Source organism: Pezoporus occidentalis, unplaced genomic scaffold, assembly GCF_034315485.1.
Source record: "Pezoporus occidentalis ecotype Australia unplaced genomic scaffold, CSIRO_AGI_Poc_V1 ctg15, whole genome shotgun sequence".
Classification (NCBI taxonomy): Eukaryota; Metazoa; Chordata; class Aves; order Psittaciformes; family Psittacidae; genus Pezoporus; species Pezoporus occidentalis.
The window spans coordinates 9,429,164-9,450,134 of record NW_026913316.1 but is presented as its reverse complement, the minus strand read 5'-3'; the positions used below and the strand labels follow the sequence as shown (position 1 = coordinate 9,450,134).

The 20,971-nt window shown below is 38.4% G+C and overlaps 1 protein-coding gene across 5 annotated transcripts in view; it reads left to right on the top strand.

The window, feature by feature from the left end:
* Window positions 1-20,971, top strand: part of MOCOS (molybdenum cofactor sulfurase) — a 229,537-nt gene that overhangs the window by 73,373 nt on the left and 135,193 nt on the right. For all 5 annotated transcript variants that reach the window (XM_062610979.1, XM_062610982.1, XM_062610978.1 and 2 more), the window contains exon 4: window positions 19,370-20,011. In XM_062610979.1, the coding sequence (XP_062466963.1) occupies window positions 19,370-20,011 (642 nt within the window). The remainder of the gene's footprint in view (window positions 1-19,369; window positions 20,012-20,971) is intronic.

The window sequence follows — 20,971 nt, the reverse complement described above, 5'->3', positions numbered from 1 at the left end:
AGTAGTGTACTCTCTTGCTTTTTGATATTGAGAGCGAAAAGTACATGATGTAGCTAAGTTTCATGATTTAATAGATATTATGGGTCTCTGGGTGGCTTTCACATAAAAAGGTTTTATATTCTTTTCTGGGTATTAATAAGTAGGTCTTTAGCAACATTCTGATTACGAAACATTTCAGATTCTACTGCTGACAGAAGCGGGCTTTATCTAGAAATTTGAAGAGAGGAGATCTACATTTACACACATCTTCTATGTGATTTATTAGATGAATCACTTCAACAAAATTATCAGTAAAAGTAAGATCAGTTTAAAATATAATCAGTTATTGATTAAAAAGTAGCTAAACGTGTTAAGCTGTTATCAACATTAGTAGGTACTAGAAGTATATTGCTTGAGCCTGAATCTCAGAGGGGCTACCAAATCAGGCATCCTGAATCTTCACATTTTATATCATTTTAGATTGCATTCAAACATTAAGGTTACAAATATTTATCATATATCTCTTTTAATTTGTGCTCTGATAGTGCATAAAATACCTGATGCATGCGGTGATATGTGGCATGTTAGTGTCTGGGGAATGTAGTCTCTTTCCTGAAAAATTTATTATCTACATTCAAGAGCAGAGACCACAGGTGGGCACAGTGTTTAAGGGAGGATAGTAGACTCAGTAAACTAGATGAGATCAACCTGGGAATTAACAATGCCAGTGTCCCACTTGCTGAAAGAATATTTATTCTGGGGAATGGCAGGGGTAGAATGCAACAAGGGGAACTTACAATCGAATAACTGTAAGTGGATTTTCCACTAATAGATGTTTGATACAAGGTTTTTCTAGAGCAGAAACGGGACTATTTGAAAATGTGTGAGTAAGCGGTGAGGTTCATAACACAGAGCCAAAAGTCAAAACCTTGGCAATGGATGAGAAGTACAAAGTAGCAAGATCACAGTTACCCCAGAGAACCAAGTTCAGCTCAGTTGAGACAGGTGAGAGATACTTGAGGACAATGAGTCCTCAAGTAAAAAGTGCCAAGGAGGAAACTGTTTCTTGTGGTAGAATGTGGAATAGTGGGCAGTGGGAAAAGGAAGTTGTGGCAAAGGCAGGGGAGAGCATGCCAAGGAAGTTGTGTTATATTACAAACCTTGCCCTTGTGGACAGGTAAAGACAAGCATGCCTTGGAACATTATAGTAAGTTGTGTAAATTTAATCTAGTTCAAGCTCAGAGGAATTAAAAGCAGCATTTTATTTATTTATTTATTCTTAAAAAGATTTAGTGGAAAGAAATGCTTGAAATGAAATAATACTGTTAATTTTGGGGGGACCAAAATAAAAATATCTGATCGTACTCACCAAATTTTTCTTACCTTAGCAGTCTTTATTTGGCACAAATTAAGTGGAATTGCTAGCAAGAGTGTCAATTTGCAGGACCTAGCTCATGGCACTTGATAGAACAAATGTCTAGATGTTACCACCATGCAGAGAAAAGGCAAAGAAAGACTTTAGTCTATGTGAGGACTTCAGATTGCAGCTTTATAAGAATAGCAAAGGATCAAAGTGCAGCATTCCTTGGTTGCTGTAGGTAACAGTGGATGTACAAGAGCAACAGAATATGTGTGAGTACATTGTAATGCTTCTGTTTTTCTGCCCTCAGTTTCTGAGCATCAGTTACCTTCTGCAAAAGCACAAGGGGGGGAAAGAGATCAAGGGGAGGAAAAAGCCATCCAAATTGTTGCACTCCTGATTGTTCACTCATTACTCAATATATAAGGTAAAAATGCTTACTGAGTTATTAGCACCTGTGTATTGTGACTTTCTTCTCTTAGATGGATGGCCTTACAGAGCTAAACAAGCTCCATCTGCCTGTGTTTGAAGTTAGAGTTGTCCTTCTCCTAGGATGGTTGCCCGAAGGCTAGTGAGCCCATCCTGCCCATGGGCACACTTTGTCTGACCCTTCAGTTGAGACCTGCCTGGCATGGGAGACCCTATCGGAGGCATATGCCACCACCAGCATAGCTCCCGACCTCACAAGGGCATGCAAGCTCTTTCCCCACAACAAGGGGCTGTTCCCAAATGTTCGTTTGCGGAGTCAAGCCATGGTGATGATGATGGTGATGATCGTGACTTAAACCTCTGTTTCTCATTCAGAATGATATAAGTACTTCTGTTGATCATGAATACAACTTTGTGGCAGGTGCTTATTTTTTAATTCCTTTGTAATATTGCTGAGCAGTATTGAAGAATAACAGTAAGCTTAATGCTTATGAAAACAAGGACAATAAAGCCACAAATGATATCTATGTGTCTGTATGAAGTCTTATGCACTGAATGAAGTAGACAGCATAGGAGTGTAAGTTTTTACTTTCTCTTAAATCAACAGTCAATTAACTTTGCCTGGGGAGCACGTAAATCTGTTCCTTTGCATAGTTGTGTTTTTCAAGGTTGTGCTATAAACCTGGATGATATAAACCTGCAGGACACGCAAACTTTCCTGGGAATCAGAAGGTGACCAGGGCCATCCCCTAGTTCTTTGGGGAATTTAGTTTGCACTGTGTGCATACAGCATCTGTCATAGTGCCATCTTCTGGGTGAGCTGAGCTTCTTGTGTATTCAAAGAATGAAAATAATGAAAAAAACAGTGACCACATGGGTCTGTACTACCAATTCATAGCAACAGGAAGTGAGATTTTGGGAGGTAGTTTTGGAGGTGGTTCTTTATGAGTCCTTATGTGTTAAACTACGTATGTCAGATGAAGGATGAAGGCAATGGAAACAGTTACCATTTTCAAAAAGCTTACAATAAAAAGTAAATTAATATAAAAATATAATATTTTATATTAATATAACAAATTATTAAAATAGTATTATCAGCTAGTGAATGGCATTATTTTGTTAAAAATTAACTTCAAATGTTGTATTTAAAGAAATGTATAGGCACAGAGATCTTAGGAGACATCTGCACTGCAAATTAAAGGAATTTTATAAGCAAAGTAGGTTTTTTTATCTAGAAACTCTCTACCTGTGTTCCTTAGAATCCTGCACAAGAGGACTTTCATGCAAAGAAACAAACAAACAAAAAAGGCCATGCCAAAAGCCATTACGAGTTTGCTCAATATCTCCCTCCTCACTGTCAACCTGCTGGCAATAAAAGGAGCAACAGCCAACTTTCATGTTGCTGCTTGACCTGTGGCTAAATAAAAATAATCAGTATGACTCAACACTGAATACATAAATGTTGAATTGCTTATGAAATTGTTATGAGATTTAAGACATTTGACTAATTTGGGGGCTTTGAGGAAGTATGAGGAGAAGCTTACGTGTAGTATCTCAGTTCAAGAACTTTTTTACACATATATGTAATTGTAAACAAATTTAAAATAATGGATAAGCATCAGGAGTTAAAGACATGCTTAAATACTCTCCTGAACCGAGGCTTAAGCACCCAATAAATCTGCAGTGATCCTGTAGTACAGATATGTCATGTCAATACTCCCTTACTAACTTTAGTGAAGTGTTATGGGTACATCTGCTGCTTTGAGTGAAAAATAGATGGGATTTGAAGTGATAACTGTTGCTGCAGGGGGTTTCTGTAATAGCTGCCAAATGGGAGGGAGGAGGGGAAGACAGCAGCAGAGGAAAGAGTAACCTTCCTGTTTCAAGAAAAGAAACAAATCAATCAGTAGCTCTGTGCAGAGAATTGGAGAACCTGGCCAGTATCTGTCAGATTAAAACTGACACACTGCAGCAGAATCTGCTTTATGACCAACCGTTGTGGGTGTGCTGCCTTCAGAGATGTATTCAGAGCTCTATATGGAGTTCTTTACATGGTACAAAGGTGGGACATCAGCAGTAGTGCATCCTTGCATAAATTTGCAACAGTACCTCAGCAATAAGTATAAACAGAGCTTTATATCTTTCATATTCTTTTGTTAAACTCTTGTGTCTGGATTACTACAAGCAATGTGACACTTTGATATAAGTGGACCTCTAATCAAAGTGTACAGCAAGTACATCAAAAATAGCAGTGGTTGTTTCAGAGGGAAAAAGTGGTTTAGAAGTATACATATTCTCCACAGTATGCAGACATTTCCCAGCTCATCGTAGCATGTAAAAACACCCCATTAACCTCAGGAGGTCTCTGGTAATTTCAATACCCTGGAACGGGGACATCCAGTAAATGAATCCCACTGCTTCTGGTTTCTGCTGGGAGGGAGCTGCTTTATTGTAAAGATAACTCCTTGGATTTTGGCTAGTGGAAATGAAAAGATGAAGGAAAATACTGTAGGTTCCTTTAGAACAGAAAGATTTAGCGTGCAAGTGGGGCTTTTAGGTTCCTGCCTCTAACCGCAGGAATCTAACCAGAATGCACTGAAGTCTCAGCAATCTTTCTATAGGGCCAGTAGTCTAAACAATATTGTTAGACAGGTGAATGGCTCTGATTCCCAGTTCTGACTCTTTGCTGGTGAGCCTGATAGCAGCCTTCTAGTAAGTAGCACAGATTGAGCACCCAGGAGTAAATTAGCCAAGGCTACTCTAAGCCACACAGACTTGTAGCAATATATGCAATGTCAAACATACTGTGATGAGCACTGTCTCAGTGGTCAACATCTGCACATCTTGAATGACAAACTGATTGATGTCTGCCTAATCTCAACAAAGCAAGGCGTTGCCTTATATTCTGGGCTAAGTGAAGATGTTTGCTTTCTTGAAGGTTTTGTGCAACAGGCTGTCACAATACCTTTATTTTTATACTGCTATGAAAATATTGTTATGCAAGGGAATGGCAGAGTTTCAATAGGCAGGGTGATACAAGAGTTAAACTGCAAGTTTGAAAATATATATGCGACTCTTGCCCTTTTAAAAAGCTTGTTTAAAAATCATGCATAATCAGAAAGAGCCCAATAGGCCTATCATGTGAATAAGCAATAACAATACAAAGTATCTTGTACCTATCACATTTAATTGCCTTTGAATCACAAGTGAAGTACATTTGGAAAGAGCTCTTCTACTTTTTATAGTGGACCACTTACTGTGTCAGTCTCCTTCTGCTAGTACTCATAGGTAACTTACTTTGACAATTCATGCATCTACCTTTGTTTTAGGCGCGTGCAGTGTTGAGCCAGATGGTCTAGACAGATGATAAAGAAGCATGAAATGATACACCAGAGCACTTATCTCCTGCTGTCCTGTCACACTGAACAAACACTTAATGAAATCTGAAATTGTAATAGCTAAAAATACATACTGCAGTAAAATGGGTTTTCACACATCCCTCTGGGATTTAATTGTCTTTTAAATATGGTTTCTGCAAAAAAAGTTTCCCTTTGGTGTCTGTTTCTGGGCAAATTCCTAGTGAGCTGGTGGCAGTGAGCTGGAGAAAGGACACATTTATTTATTCTGTGTTAGGAATTCCATATCTGTGATTCTGGAAATTGCTCAAAAAATAGACTGCTTTTCAGTGTGGTTTGTTATTCACCAAATAATTTCTGCTGGCATGCTTGTTGGATGGAGTCCTTGCCAACGATTCGTTTTGATGACACACAGGGTGTGTGTTAAGCTTCTGCCTTTGGCTTTAAGAACATGGCCCTTAGAATCAGATTTCTAGTGTACAATTACAAGTTCAATATTTACTTTCCCAGAACATTCTCTAATCATTCATACTCACTGTACATTTGCTGGGATGTTTGCAGAAAACAATGTACAAAGGGCACAGACATACGTAAAATGAGTGTCTTCAGAATTCTAAATAAATATTCATCAAATATATTCTGCGCTTTTCATTCTGGTCCTCGTGATATTAGAATTTGCCAAAGCTAATATCAAAGCATCAGAGTTGTGACAAATCTGCAGAAACAGTGTTGAAATCATGATAAGTAGAGTTAAAAAGTACATAGAGCAGAAAAGTCAGTAGATTTTATCTGAAAAACCTTTGTAAAGTAAACATCTTGAAATGCTGCTCTCCCGCTTTGTGGGCATGAAATCGGACTTCATCCTGCTGGCATTTTAGGCCAGGGCTGTGGAGAACAGCTTTGGTAGATCTCTAAATCTCTGATCAGATCATACTACTCACATCCCATATGATTTATATTTAAGAAGAGATCACTTTCACAACAGTTAGCCTATTGTAATGCGATGCTGCAGTGCAGCACAGAGGCTACTGCAATTTCTAGGTTTTGTGGAATATTTTTTTTTTAGCCATTAATAAAGCTTTCCAATTTTGTGATTTTATAGAAAGCTTAAATTCACTGATGCAAAAGGGTTATAGGTTAAATCCATGTTTACTGTCAGATTTATTCACTCAATATTTTTTTTTCCCGAAAGTGTTTAATCACTGTACAAAGTAATGCGTGAACGTACCCAGTCTTTTGTTTTAGTTTGAATACACTTTCAGGACTTTTGAATCCCAGCAGCAATAAATTCTAGACCATATTTTTCCCAGAAAGTTAATGAAGGGTACAGGGCTTCCTTTCATGAAACTGTGAATATGTAATAACACATGTGCCCCTACACATGCATACACTGGTAGGAATTGCAGTATTGATGTCACAACTATTCTGTTGCAATGACCACGAATTTTCCAGTAAAACCAAGAATAATTAATCCCTCCCCTCAACAACAACAAAATTTAAGAAAATCTTGTATTGAGGAAAAATTTATTTCACAGGGATTTTTGATGCATGATAACGGACTGACTATTATGAAGTTAGCCAAGTCTGAATTTGGTAGTTTCTGTGTATGTATGTGTAATCGAGAAAGAGAAGTTTTTTTGCTTTCCTAGCTTGACACATTTAGGTTTCAACTGAAGTACTGAAAGGCTACAATACAGATTTCAGTTGCGAGCTGCAACATGTTCCTTTTTGTTTTGTTTCCCTAAGGTACTTGATATCTGGAATCAGAAAGAATTCTGTAAATGTTCTTAACTGTTTATCATCCCACTCAACCATTCAAAGAAGTAAACCATGATGAGGTTTTTCCATCCTAGCTTTTTTAATGGCTTTATTCTGTAAAAAATCTTGAACTTAAAGAGCCAACTTTACCACTCTTCTGAAGGTGTGATCTGTGGGTCTTTTCTCACAAGATGTTACGCATTTTGTCTCAGCTGAGCAGGTTATGTTATGCTGTACATGACTATATACTATGCATATGGTAGTCCTCTGCTCACTTTGAGAATCTTTCCCTGACTTGTTTGTTTTTTTTTCTGGGGCTTTCCTATGCAGGGTGTCATACTTGAAAAGTCAGAAACAGGTTCAAAAGTATTTTTCCTTACCTGGTGCAATAGGCTCTAGTGAGGTTGTATTGTTACCCAGCAATGTTGAATTTGCTCTTCAGAGTGTTTCCCAGAATGGATGGGTTATAGGTGTCTATTCCCATACGGTCTGACCATCTCACGTTTGGATTTCCTGACCTCCTGGGTCAGGTTTGTATCTTGTAGGAGACAGAGAGTGAGAAAAAGAGAAATCCAGGGCAGCCATGTTTTCTGGCTCAGGTTTTCTGCCTAGTAGCTCTATACGATGAAGATGCAATGTAAAAAGATTATAGGAAATGATGGTTGTTAGTATACTCTTAAGTTACTTTTGATTTCATGAGGGTTTCTGCTGCCAGGCAGCACAAATTGCAAAAAGGAAAGGTTACTTAATGTACATCCTCTGGGGTGAACTTTCTAATCAATAGCGGCCTTACTTTATATCAGAATTAACTAATGGGACACTTTAAACAGCATTACTTACTCTCAGTTTATAATTTCCGTGTCCATTTCTCTAAGATCTCTCTCACATATGCAGTGGCTGAGTTTGATTAATATTTTCTGTTTAATTAGTAAAGCATTGTCATTTATATGGAGGTTTCATGTTGCTCTGGGTTTTAAATTGTCTCTAAGCTGCTTTTCTTGTACAATTCTAAAAATGCCACTGGTGATCTCCTTAAAATGTTTTTATTGTTCCTTGTTCCCTAATGTGTTTGTTGTAGATTGCTACCAGGTTCTGTTTTAAGTCAAGCCAAGAGTATCCCTCAACAGTCATTTATGCCTTGTTGTATCCATCACGTATAGAATAATTTCTCCCTCAACTGCCAAGATCACTGGAAGCACAGTTGTCAGGATTTAAAATGAATGAAGAGTAACTTGACAGGCAGAAATTACATTTCCCATATGAGCAAACATCCATTCATAGTTTCTGGGAAATCTTGGGTCTGTTTTAGCCAAAACGTGAACGTGGCTCAATGCAAACAGAATGCAGCAAGGACACACTGACACTGAGAATCCTTTGGTCAGCTCAACAGATAAACAGAAAAGACTTTTTCTCTTGAGTATTTCTGCAATTATGGTCATTGGGGTAGTTTTACTAACAGTCATGGTATCATGTTATTTCTAACTCATAAGTTAGTGCATGAGGTAGTGCACTGTTTTACCAAAGTGTGAGGGTCTGGCAGGTTTCAGGAGCAAAATATGCCAAGGGTTACTGGCTCTGCTGTTCTTGCTGTTCTCACTGCCCTTCATACTGATAGGAGGGTTTTTTTGTGGTTTTGTGTAAAGTGCCTCAGTGCTCTTTCTAGAAAGCAAAATGAGAGCTACACTGCTGAGGTGGGCCATCACACCATTTGAAAAGCAAATAAACTGTGGCCAGCAGTCTTCCAGACTCCTCTCTTGTGGCTTTTCGCCAGAGCAAGTGGAAGTACAAACTGCTTTTGAGGATTTGTCTAATTTGCCTGGGATACCTATGCCATGTAAAGTAAAATGCTGTTGAAGTGCATTAATGGGTTTATGTAAGCCTCTGTATTTTGAAAGCAGACTGAAATGATTGAGGATTAACATCTCCATCTAAATCCACTTCCAGACAAAAGCATAGTACTTGAAAAGCAACCCTTGATGAAATAAGGCTCATTTTTGTATGTGTTTGCTGTAGTCCCTGTCACCATAGTAACTGAGGCACAAATTAACAAAATAAACTAATTCCCATTTAAGCACCTGAGTACCTCTGAAGTTCTGGGCTTAAGTGTTTCCCAAGTAAATGTAAAGTCACTGTACAGGTCATTTATGAGTTGCAAAAATTGATCCCTTCTTCATTCTTTCTTTGTTTTTTGCCTCCCATGAACAAGAAAGTTGTGGGTAGGGGTGTGCTGATATTTTGTAGTTGGGCCATCATTCATACTGTGGAAATACGTTGAAGAGGTGGATCAAAAAGGTTATGCTGTAAATGGTCAGTTTCTGAGCTTCTGGACATGTGAATCAGAGTACTTCATCACTGTCTTCCATCCACTTTATGTAGATGGCTGCTTTTGACATGAAAGTGTTTTGTCTTTGTCTCCTTTCACCCTGCATTTTGCAATTTTTTTTCCAGAGGAACAGGTTAATATAAAAAGTCAGCAGTAAATATGTAATCGCTGATATAGTTATCTTTATTTGCAGTTGGTATGTGTCAAGATTAGGTTCAAGGCTTTGTTTCAGAGCAGGAATAATTGGAGTAGGAACCATCAGAGGGCTCTCAGCATTGAGAAGATGTCTGCCACGTGGTGCATCCTACCAAGGATGCAGGCAGCTATACTCCTCAAAGGCTATATAAGCTCTAATGTATCCATTGTTTAACCATAAATAACAGTGATTGAGGCTTGATGTCTCAGACCTGTTGTCCTGGGTTCAGCCAACACATGTGAGTCTTTAAACTTCAGAAAGAAGAGGGTAGAAGAAGGTTGCTAGCTGTCTGGGAGTGTTTGGGACAGGGACACCTTGTCACAACTGCTTTGATCCCCAGCACAGCACAGGAAAGGACTTGCTTAGAGCCAACATAGAGAAGCTCCCAGTACACAGGAGCTGCACAGGCTCATCTACACGACTGCTTTCCTGCTGCTTCTCAAACCTACTTTAGTCCAGGCAATACCACCCCAAAGTAAAAATGCAAAGACTAGGTAAGTAATGGAAGAGTTAGTAAGTAATGAGCATATGAATGTACTTGACTCCCACACCACAGAATAAGCCTAGCTGTTGCTGGATAGTATAAGAAACATGGGTCTGTGCTTTAGAAGCTATGCTTGGTTACTTGCTTGTTATATTCCAAAATACCAGGCAACATGCAAATAAGCCAAACTTACTCTAGTTTAGATGGCAAATCCATTTTGTAAATGGGTCGTAGACAGTTACTAGTTGTCAAGTCCATCCTCTGGCACTAACAGGGAAAAGAGATCGACTAGGGTCACAGTGTCCAGACTACATGATGTACTGCTTTAGGAAAAAAAATTGCTGCATTTTTTTAACTGGTTGCAAAAGCACTGCCAAAAAGCCCCACTCCACCACAGCTGGAGAGATTACATAAATACACAGTTTAAAGGCCAAAGCTGATCTAGAAACAAACTCATGTAATGAAAAGTTAAAGAACTGGGAATGATGGCATATTATTAAAAAAAAAAAAAAATGTGTCTTTTATGAAGGTGTTTTTAACACCTTAAAGAAGATGTGATTTCTTATCTGGGATTACTTGAAAGGTAAATCTTGAGAGTATGGAACTATTGGAACAACTAAGTGTGCTTCTTTTTTTTCCTTTTCATTTATTTTAATTTTTTTTCTGAAACAGCCTTTACAACTTTATGCTTGTTATACTTCTGGAAAACAGCCAACTGACATGCTCTGCTTTCCAAGAATCAGAAAACAAAGTGAAGTAACTGCTGACCAGTTACCAGCAAATATCCCTATGGGAGGTTGGCAGGCCTCAGGCCAGTGGTGCTTGTTGGCATTAGCAGAATTTATTAGACACTGTATCACTGAAGAACTAATCTCTCAGAACTTGCAGAAAGGTTAGAGATTAGGACTCACTGAGTAAGACTGGGAAGAGGGACGATGATGCTCCAAAGGTACTGAAGCTGAGATAAGCTTCCATAGATACTAATATAATTCTTATTTATTAAGCTAGATAAGAATAGCTGTGTATGATGCACAAGGCATTTAGATGCCTTTGGCACTCAATGGAAGGAATTGGACATGTCCAGGATGAGACATCTCAGCCTGAGGTAGACTAATACCTTAGGTCAGATGAGTTGTTTGATGTAGAGCATGTGGCTTTTGAGTGTCTCTAAAGGGTGATGTTCTCTGTTGTCCACAGTGTAGCTGTCTTGAGGTGGTATGAATTTATATACACCCCCCTGTAATTTGCTCACATAGCTTGTGAATAGGGTATTGCACTTACTACTGGTAGAAATTATACCTCTGGCTGGTAGTGTGCTGTCTTGAGTGTTCACTGTTGAAGTCAGTGCATTCTTTGTTTCTGCTAAATAAAAAACTTGTGGTCTGTGATAGGTAAGAGAAGTTTGGAAAGGGAAAATACAGTGACCTTAGTTTTTTGGTCTATCATATGAAGAAAATACTGTGATGAAAACATCCCATGCTGAAGTTGCCTAGACAGCAGCTGAGGCAATATTCTAGTCTATGTATAAAATCTTCCTATGTTTGGTTTTGATTTTGCTTCCTTGTAGTAACTGCTAAGATCTGCTGCAAAAATTACTTTGAATTCTAATACAAGAATTATTTACAAACTGATTCAGATTTTTATTTGGCAGTTAATTTGCGCAAATACTGCTTTGGAATGGTTTGTTCATGAGCTGTTTGCTGTTCATATGTAGTCCAATGGTTGCCTAAAATATGGTTTATTTTCTTCATTTCCTTCCTGGTTGACTTGAATAGCAGGTGGTGAATTTTTATTTGAAGGACCTATGATATAAATTTTCAGAGTCATTTCTGTCCTAATTAATGAAAATACCAGGATTCACAACTGTTTTACAAATATTTGGCAGTTGTTCAAGCACTGGAGTAAAAGGATCTGGCTGGTCTTACTCACAAAAAAATATCCACAAAGTGGTTTTAAAACCATGTAGCTATTGATTGTTCCTCTCTACACAGAAAAATAACTATTTAATTTCAAAGGAAACAGTTACCCAGGGGTTTTTGCCACATCTAGAAAGTTATAGAAGTTATAGGCTCTGTCAGCGAGAGGAGTTATATTTGTGTGTTAGAACAAACTGTACCAACAAGTAGCCCGCAGTGTCAGATTTTATGGTTTTCATGATTCCTTCCAACTGCTTCACTCCTCTGGTTATATGCGGTGCCATAATATCACCCTGCAATTTTAGTTTGCTCTGTCAGTATGCCTGCTGTGACACTGAAGGTTTTCTGGATACGTGCTTTGTAATGAGGATCAACACCTTTTGGACAGGGTGTGTGCTTTTTATAGGCTTTGTTCATCACAGCATCTTTTCTTGAAAGAAGACATTTTGTAGCCATTAAAGAGTTTCTGCTCTTCTAAAGATGTTGTGCAAAGAAAACTCAAGGCATTCTGCTGTGCTGTCAGCTTTGCAGAATTGGAGAAGGGATTTATTTGGTGAAGATCAACTATGACCCTTTGTAAGTAAACGGGTATTTCCAGTTTGTCTCCAGTGAATTGGGCAATGCCTAGCAGAATAAATGTAATGTATTATGATGCTTCGATTCAGATGGCTGAGCATGAATGCCTAAAGCAAGTAATGTTTTCAAATAGAAAGGGAGAAATTTTTCCATCACATACCCATGCCAAGTAGATCTTAAGAGGTGCATTCCAGGTAATCATTTATTTCAGGGAGCTGATTTCAGTGTTACCATAAGCAGTAGTTGTGTAAATGAGTGAGATCCTAATCACTCTGATGCAAGCAGAAATGGGAAGAAACTGGGTTCAGAATGTGTGCCTTTTGAGTAAAATGGTCAGAAAATAAGTATATGTGGATATAACCAGTGAGGATAAATAGAGCAGTGGGTACCTATCTCATAGTTAGCATGTACTCTGAAAGGTTTAAATTTGTGTCTTGTCAGTATGAGAAAGAAAATTGAAATAGAAAAGGGGACTGAGTGAACTTTGGGAGAGAACTATAAATTCTTATTTATCCCAGTGCTCTTATGCAGCTATTAATCCATGGGCAAATCTTTCAATCTGATGGACCTCTGCTGGGTTAGCTACACAGGTTGAAGAAATGATATGGCACAGATTTCTGCTGAAAATTTTTCTTTAAGAGAAAAACCCCAAAAACCTTTACAAAGGTTTTTTCATTAAATTAATGCTTTGCTGGAAGAGGACAGACTTGATAGATTTTTTTTTCCCCCCTGCTTAAATACATTTGATCCTTAAAAATATTCATAGATTTCAGTTTGATTTTGCTTGGATTGGCAAGTGAAAATGTGAATTTGACTTGGTGCTGTAATATGCTGGTTGAATAGACCTTGTCTTTACAAAACAAAATATAAGATATTTCCTACCCAGAAGCCTTGTCTTTTTAGTGTGTTAAACCAGAGCATTCCCCTTATGGATGTAGCTGTAACTAGTTAAGCTAAGCTGTCACTTCTGTCAGTGAGAGAATTTAAGAAAAATTGGTTTGTATGTTAAGCAGTATGTGCTTCTTTACAGTACCATTCTGTGTTGGCTTGAATGAGGATACCCACATCTTCTGTTCTTTTTTCTGCATATGCCTAGAGAGAAAAACATGTTCAGAAGAACTACTGCTGTACATTAAGTTAAGCCTGAAAGCGGGGTTCAGGTCCTGGTGTCTGTATCAACCACAGCAGTTTACAAGACCTTAAGATCCCTCACCAAAATTGATGGAAGTTTTAAAATTTACTGCATTGATAGCTGGACCTGACTCCTAATTAATAAATGAGGAAGGTTAAAATGCTCTTACTCAGAAATGTAAATGCAGCCACTGTATATATTCCTCTCTTGTACTTGTGTGTGGAAAGAATTAAAACACCAGTTATGAAAAGTGTTGTTAGCCCCTAACTTAAAAAACAGACAAAAAAGACAAAACCTAGATCAAAATCAAACACTTTGATTGACTCAGAAGTCTTTTTTTATTATTATTATTTATTCAAAACCTATTCCTTAAACAATGTACCATCTTTTCATAGTTTCTGTAGAGCAGAAAATGGTGTGATGAAATTTTTGAGGCCCAGGCTAAACACCTCTCAGTACAAGTCCAAACTGGATTTGTGCTCCTGAGTAACACAACAATGGAAAAAAATTATAATAAGAAATAATTTTTATATATAAAGGTGCAGCTGAAAAGTAGCCTTTATGAAGTGCTACCTAAACTTGTACTGTTAAATGGATAAGTATGCTTCTGTCTTCAAATCTGAATCTCTTGTTACAATGGCAGTACTTAAACTTTTAAAAGGAGTCTTTTTTTAGCTAGGTAGGCTACTGGCTAGAAAATCACTGTAGTTACGAAAGTTCACATACAATCTAAATAAAAATGTGAATACAAATATAAAACGTGAAAATTAGAAACTCCTTGGCCATATTTTGATGTTGCCAACTAAAAACTGAAATGTTTGCATCAGTTGGAATGAAAGTGTGAAAGGACCCAAACCTAGCAATAGAATTTCTTGTTCAGCTTTTGTAGGTGTTTGCAAAATGGTGATTTTGAAGAAAGTGGAGAAACTGATACAAAGCATATTTTAGAAGTATTTAAAGCTTAGAATCCTGGAAGAAAAGCCATATAAATCAACTGAATTTTAGGTGGCTGTAATGGAAATGGTATAACATGGACATCTGTGCATTCATGGGAGCGCTACTACTGATCTGCTACTGAGAACCACAGATGAAGAGCTAGTGCCAAGGAGGAGCATGGGGTTTCTTGCATGAGGTAATAGCAGCCAGACAGCAGGTTTGGAGATCACCCCTTTCTTCTAACTTCAGGTGACACTGTGTACCTAAGGTAGCTGAACAAATCAGTAGCCTTTACCTTCCACAGAGCTGTCAGTAGCAATGTGAAGTATCTAGTTCTAATTAAACTATTAATTCAGGCTGTTGAGTTAGATGGGTTAGATACTAGAACTGCACCCTCAAGATATATGGCTTGATTATGCATAGGTTTAAATATAAACCCCATTATTAAATATGTGTGCATTAAGTGTATAAAATGAGACAGGAGGCTTGGTTGAAATTTAATTGGTTTTCGCTAGCAATGTTTACCTTAGTTTTGGCTCAGCTGCAGTCATGAAGATACAAAACTTTCATGGCAACATTTTAAAAGTATTAAACACCAGCTAACAGGGAGGTCTCAGGATACAAGCATGCCCAGGGAAGTATGGTCAAGTGGGGGCATTTTCAGTGGCTTCTCCCTGGACAGGCTTCTTGGCTATGCATTATTGACCTCCTTGTGTTGTGATCTGTGTGCTCTTGGGGAGCATTTGAGGAGGGGGAGAAGAAGTGGCCAGTCATGGTGAGTCTTTGATATAATGCAATGATGGAGCATGCAGCTTCCTTCCCCTCCTTGCCAGTCTGAATGCAAGGAACTGGGTCGAATTTCTCAGCCTTTGTGCCGACTTCCCCGTGATGGCACATATCAGTATGTCTAATGAAACAATTATTTTTTCAGTCTTTCGTTCCAAAGAATCCTTTGAAAAGTGGAAATTTGTAATACTATAAAATACCTTTGCTGTTTGCAGCTGTGAGCTATAATAGATCAAACTATCAGTTTTTCATTGCAAGTCTTTAGTCCTGCTGCCAAGAACAACCTTATATATGGCTATAAATCTTACAGGAGTGCAATAAAGGTGAACTGCATTTCACTGTAATAAGGTATGTGTTACTCGCAGGCAGAGAGCATTAGGAACTGTGTGTAATAGCCAGTGCTTCCCAGTATTCATGTCAGAACAGAGGATATAGTACTGTGGGCTGCAGAAGTCATTGAGATGTATTGCAGGTTTCTAGCCCTGAGTACTCTGACTTCATCATAACACTGCTGCTCTGTTTCAGGAGTTTGTGGTATTCATTTTATAAACCTTATTCTGAGGTGCTTGCAGCTCTTCTGCTCTGCACATCAGAAGTCATTCTGAAGAAGGAAATTTCCTTATCTCTGTCGCTATTGCCTTATTTATTTATTTTCCTTTTTTTAACATTAGAAATAGTTCAATCAAAATGTAAGTATGACATTGTAAATTCTAACTCTTTTTCAAGTACTGGAATCATAGCAATTTTATGATGCATTTAGAGACCCAAAATGCAAATAGGTACCTAATGAGATTCACAAAGGAGCCTGCTTCTTATTGAAGGTAGTTTGAAATGTAACTTCATTGTTTCTCTGACTTTGGGAACTTAAATATCTTTTACAAAAAAAAAAAATGGCTCTAATTCATTTGGGCACTTTTGAAAATCTTATCCTAAAGCTTTATTTTTTTCATGTGAAAATCAATGTCTGGTACTGAACTGAATAGATAAATATATCAGTGTCATGGATTTTATTTCAGAATCTTTCAGCTGCTTCCAGATTTGCGTGATTTAAAACTAAATACAGTTGAAATACTATCAGCATGCATAAGTTTTGTTCTTTCACTGTTTGTGAGCTTAAAGAACCCATGCTAATAGTTTTTATTTTATAAAGTTGGGAAAATGTTTGAAAAAGTACTCACTGGTTCTGGTATTCATGGTTGGGCAACAGCATCTCATTATTAAATCCTGATCACCATTCCTGTATTCCAGCTGTTGTCATCTTATGGCGTCTTTTGGTCAAATTAAGTGCTGTGGTAAGCGTGTACAATTCCAATGGAGAACTGCAGGTTGTTATTCCTGAGCAAAATTTGGCATTTTGCCTAGATGTGTCTCAACTCCCACTCAGCTTGCGGGGAGGAGGGTAAAGAAAGCATAGAAGAGAAGCAGACTTGATAAGTCTTCACAGTGGTTTTTGTTGCTGCTCTTGTCAGCTTGCTTATACGAAAAGATGTTAAGTATTAAGAATTTGCTTCTGTCACCTACGTTATTAACTCAAAAGGTGTTCTGTGTGTGTTCATACATGTGAATACATAACTTGGCCTAATGCTTACAAAAGTTGAATACTTAATTGTTGATTTTTCTTGGAATTGCGCATTGTTGTAATTTGTGTTTATATTAGTGTAATGATTCCAAAACCTATCCAATATGACTGTAGTGCATACAAAAATAAGCCACATCATAAGATAATGCATACAAAACTATGTCCATAGCCAAAAAGACCCAGCCCCCTTATTAATCCACTTTCCACAATTCCTTTCCCCTAGAAACAAGAGTCTAGTGCTCTCCTATTCTCTCCTTGAAGAAGTTAGGACTCTTGCTTGCCTTGCTTTCCACCTTTTCTGTATCGAGGTGAATGCAAGAAAAGGAGAATAAAGGCAGAAATCTGTAAGGGCTGAAATTCATGTCATGGCTCTGACTAGTAACCCTTCACTTCAGTAGAGGCTGCTGTCTGGATTGAGTGTTTCTGATTTGTTCAGTCAGGTGCCCTGTAGGGCAAAAGTGTGCTTCAAGCTGCAGTATGGGGAGTGGTGGGAAAGGCTATACAGCTCATGGCAGGGGAAGGGGGAGTACGTGATTCAGCAACTAGACAAGAGCAGGTCACCATGATGAATGAGGCAGGCTGACAGTTCAATACACAATACAAAAACTTCACTCTTTGTTCCCATCTTCCTTCCTAACATGGTTTCTAAAGTCTAATGGAGAAGTTTGGTTTCTCTGAGCACAGCCTTTGAGAATTATGTCTGGAGGTGTTAATGCTTGCAACATCTATTCCCTGGCAGATCTATTTCAGAAAGATCCTTATAAACGCTTTCAAATGGTTTCTCAGAATGTTTAAAGCTTAAAACCATGACCTGCTGATGTCTTTCTTAAAGGCTGAAATTCTTTCTTCATTTCCAGAAGACATAACATGCGTACCAATTGCACCAGATTTTAAAAAATTAAGTTCTGAAGAAATCAAGATTCATTTGAGCTTATGAATCAATCTGTTGCACTCTGTACTTCCCAGTACAATAAGACTTTCCTTCAACTGAGAAAAATATTAACAGTATCATTTCAGTGGGCCTTTACAGGGTGGTTTTTAGTCCTGATAATCACAGTCACTTCACTTTTCCAGTGTTTAATCTTTGGCTGCTGCACCCCACACACCCAGCTTTACCACCCTTTGCCTGTAGCATTTGTGTTTCAGACTAGATACATAAAACTTCCAGGCATTCCTCTCTGCTGCCTTATGGCTCAGGAAAATTTAGCTTGAATTTGTCACGTAGCCTTTTGTGTAACCTACATTTAAATTCAACTGTGTCTTCAGTTTCTGCCTGCTCCAGTAAGGGAATCTCCTGTTACATAAAACATGCAATCTTTTAATGGTACACATTAGGAACCAGTGTTCATAGACTCTCCAAATGCTGGTCTGTACCTTGGAATTAGGCAGATCAGAGTGTCAGCTGCTTGAGGAGCATTGATACATTATGCTGCTCACAGAAGCGCCATGCCGCAGAAGAGATGCACTGAGAAACCCTGTTACCTCTTACCTTCCTTTAAAACCACACAGCATTGCTAAGCAGTAACATTTATGCCCCAGTTCAATTTTGTTTGCCCTGCCCCACGCACTGAAGCTGGTGTCTCTCAGTTGGTTGTAACATTTCCTGTTAATATTAGTAGGAGTTTTCTAAAAGTTAATTCAGAGGAAGTTCATCACTTGGAAAAGAGAAGAAAGGTGACTGAATTAAAGCTGTTCCTCAGCCTCTGAGAAGACCCATCTTGCAGGCTGCAAAACTGTAATTGATGCACAAGCTAGCATTGGCACCAAAAGGTGCTTTAGATGGGGTTCACAAAAGGTAGTTTAAAGCCAACGAGGTGCTGTCCAGGCATCAATGAGTGCGTAACGTAGACTGGCTTGCTTAAGTTTTCATAGTCTGGCATGTTGGAAGACATTAAGTTGCTACTGGTTCTTTGCAGACTACAAGTTGCTACTGGATCTTTGCAGACTACAGAGATTACAGCCTTATGTGCATAAGACACAGAGGAAGCATATGTTGCTTCTCCTGTCTTCTGTTTCTATTGTTAATATAAGCAATGAGAAAAGCTGTATGCTAAGGTTTTCCCACTGAATCCTGTGGTCCTTGATTGGGATGCCCAATATTTAAGTAGGTTATTTTGTTTTAACTGAAATATACTTTGTCTGCCCCAAATCCTTTGTAAACTAAAACCCCTAACGGTTTGTAAATAAAACTGGGTTCTCTCAAGGGCAATGTAATTTTAATCATAGGCAGGCTTGATTCTGATCCCACTAAGGGACCAGACTGGCCAGTCTATTCAGAGCCAGGCAGAACTGGCTTCTACCCTTGAAAACACAGCCTTATTCACTTCCGCATTGGAAAGAGTCTGTTGTGGGCAAAATGATTTGAGCTACACTTGTTGAAGTTTATTGTGCTATTTGCCAAAACCTGTCTACTTCTATTCATATCAGGTGTCAGAGTAGAAGAATATATGCTGGGGAAAAAAAGTATTTATACCACACAGCAATAAAATAGAAAAATCAGAAAATAACTGGTTGTTGTTTTTTGGTGTTTTTTTTTTTTTTTTTTTTTTAATTTTTCAGAATATTACAACACTTTCACACTACTCCTGAAGACTACACCATCATTTTCACATCTGGATGCACAACTGCACTTAAACTTGTAGCAGAAGCATTCCCTTGGATACCTGGAGGCACAAAGCAGCCCAGCAGTCGATTTTGTTACTTAACTGACAGCCACACATCTGTGGTCGGTATTAGGGGGATAACTGGCTCAATGAATGTCTCGTCTGTTCCAATAAAACCAAAAGAAATCTTGTTATCGGAAAAGAATCGGTTGTCAGCTGAAGAACAAAACTGCACGACGCCTCATCTTTTCTCTTATCCAGCTCAGAGCAATTTTTCTGGTACCAAATATCCCCTTTCATGGATACAGGATATAAAATCTGGAAAACTTTGCCCCATCAAAATACCAGGGAAGTGGTTTGTTCTCCTAGATGCAGCTTCGTATGTGAGCAGTTCTCCATTAGACTTGGAAGTTCACCAAGCTGACTTTATCCCCATCTCATTCTATAAAATCTTTGGATTCCCAACTGGCTTAGGAGCACTATTGGTAAACAACCGGATTGCCCCCCTCTTGCGGAAAACTTACTTCGGAGGTGGAACTGCAGCTGCCTACCTTGCAGGAGAGGATTTTTATTTTCCAAGGAAATCTATAGCTGAAAGGTAAGGTTTTGTTTAACAAAAGGGAGGGGTGGGTTTGCTAATACTGTTTGTGTCAGACAAGCGTCTTAGGGTTGGTGCATGCACTGGGCTGTGACAGCTGTATTTCCTTATTGGAATAGTTGCATAGATGTGCCACATCTAACTGTCTTTTTTTAGTATTAATTTTTCCTATCTAAAGAACATAATCTGAAATATCTACCTTCCTTCCCTGATCTAGTCAAAACTAGTAAAAATATAAGGCTTCAGTCAGTGACTTACAGGTCAGTACATGCATTTTTTAATTTATATTTAAGGTACCTCAGTGGAACTGTGATTTGGTTTTGGAGCAGCCAGGCCAAGGTTGATCACGCAGTATAATGACCCTCAGTGAAATTGGAAAGTAAGGTCCATGTATTTCACTGGAAAGATGGCATGCTTTACCCTCAAGAGAAGCTATCAGAAGGACGTGCATTAAGATAAATAACCTAAGACAAATATTTGTGGCTCTCTTATTAACCTGACTGAGGTTCTGGAGAAGCTGTGAAGCACTCCTACAGGAAATAGAGGACACCTAAAGGAGGTTAAGCATACACACATAAGGAAATGCAGGGCAATTGATATGTTTTCTCCTAGTCCCTTAACACATTGAAATGCCACTCTTAGTGGCACAAAGGAAATGCTTAAGATCAGCCTTTAATATTTAATTACAGTACTTTGGGAGAGGCTAGAGGTGGAAAGAGGAATTGATAAGAAAAGCCATTCATGCCTTGCATTTGTTTATGGATGTACATTCAGCAGCACAATATTCTACATCTCCCAGGATGAAAATGTCTGACCTTTCACTGTACATGTAGCAATGCATAATGATGCTTCATGTGTGTGCACCTCTTCTAAGTGTGTGTTTTGAGCATTGCCGTGGGGTTTTGATTCTGGACTAGTAAATGCAGAGACGGGCCACATTAGCATGGCTCTTTTGCCAAA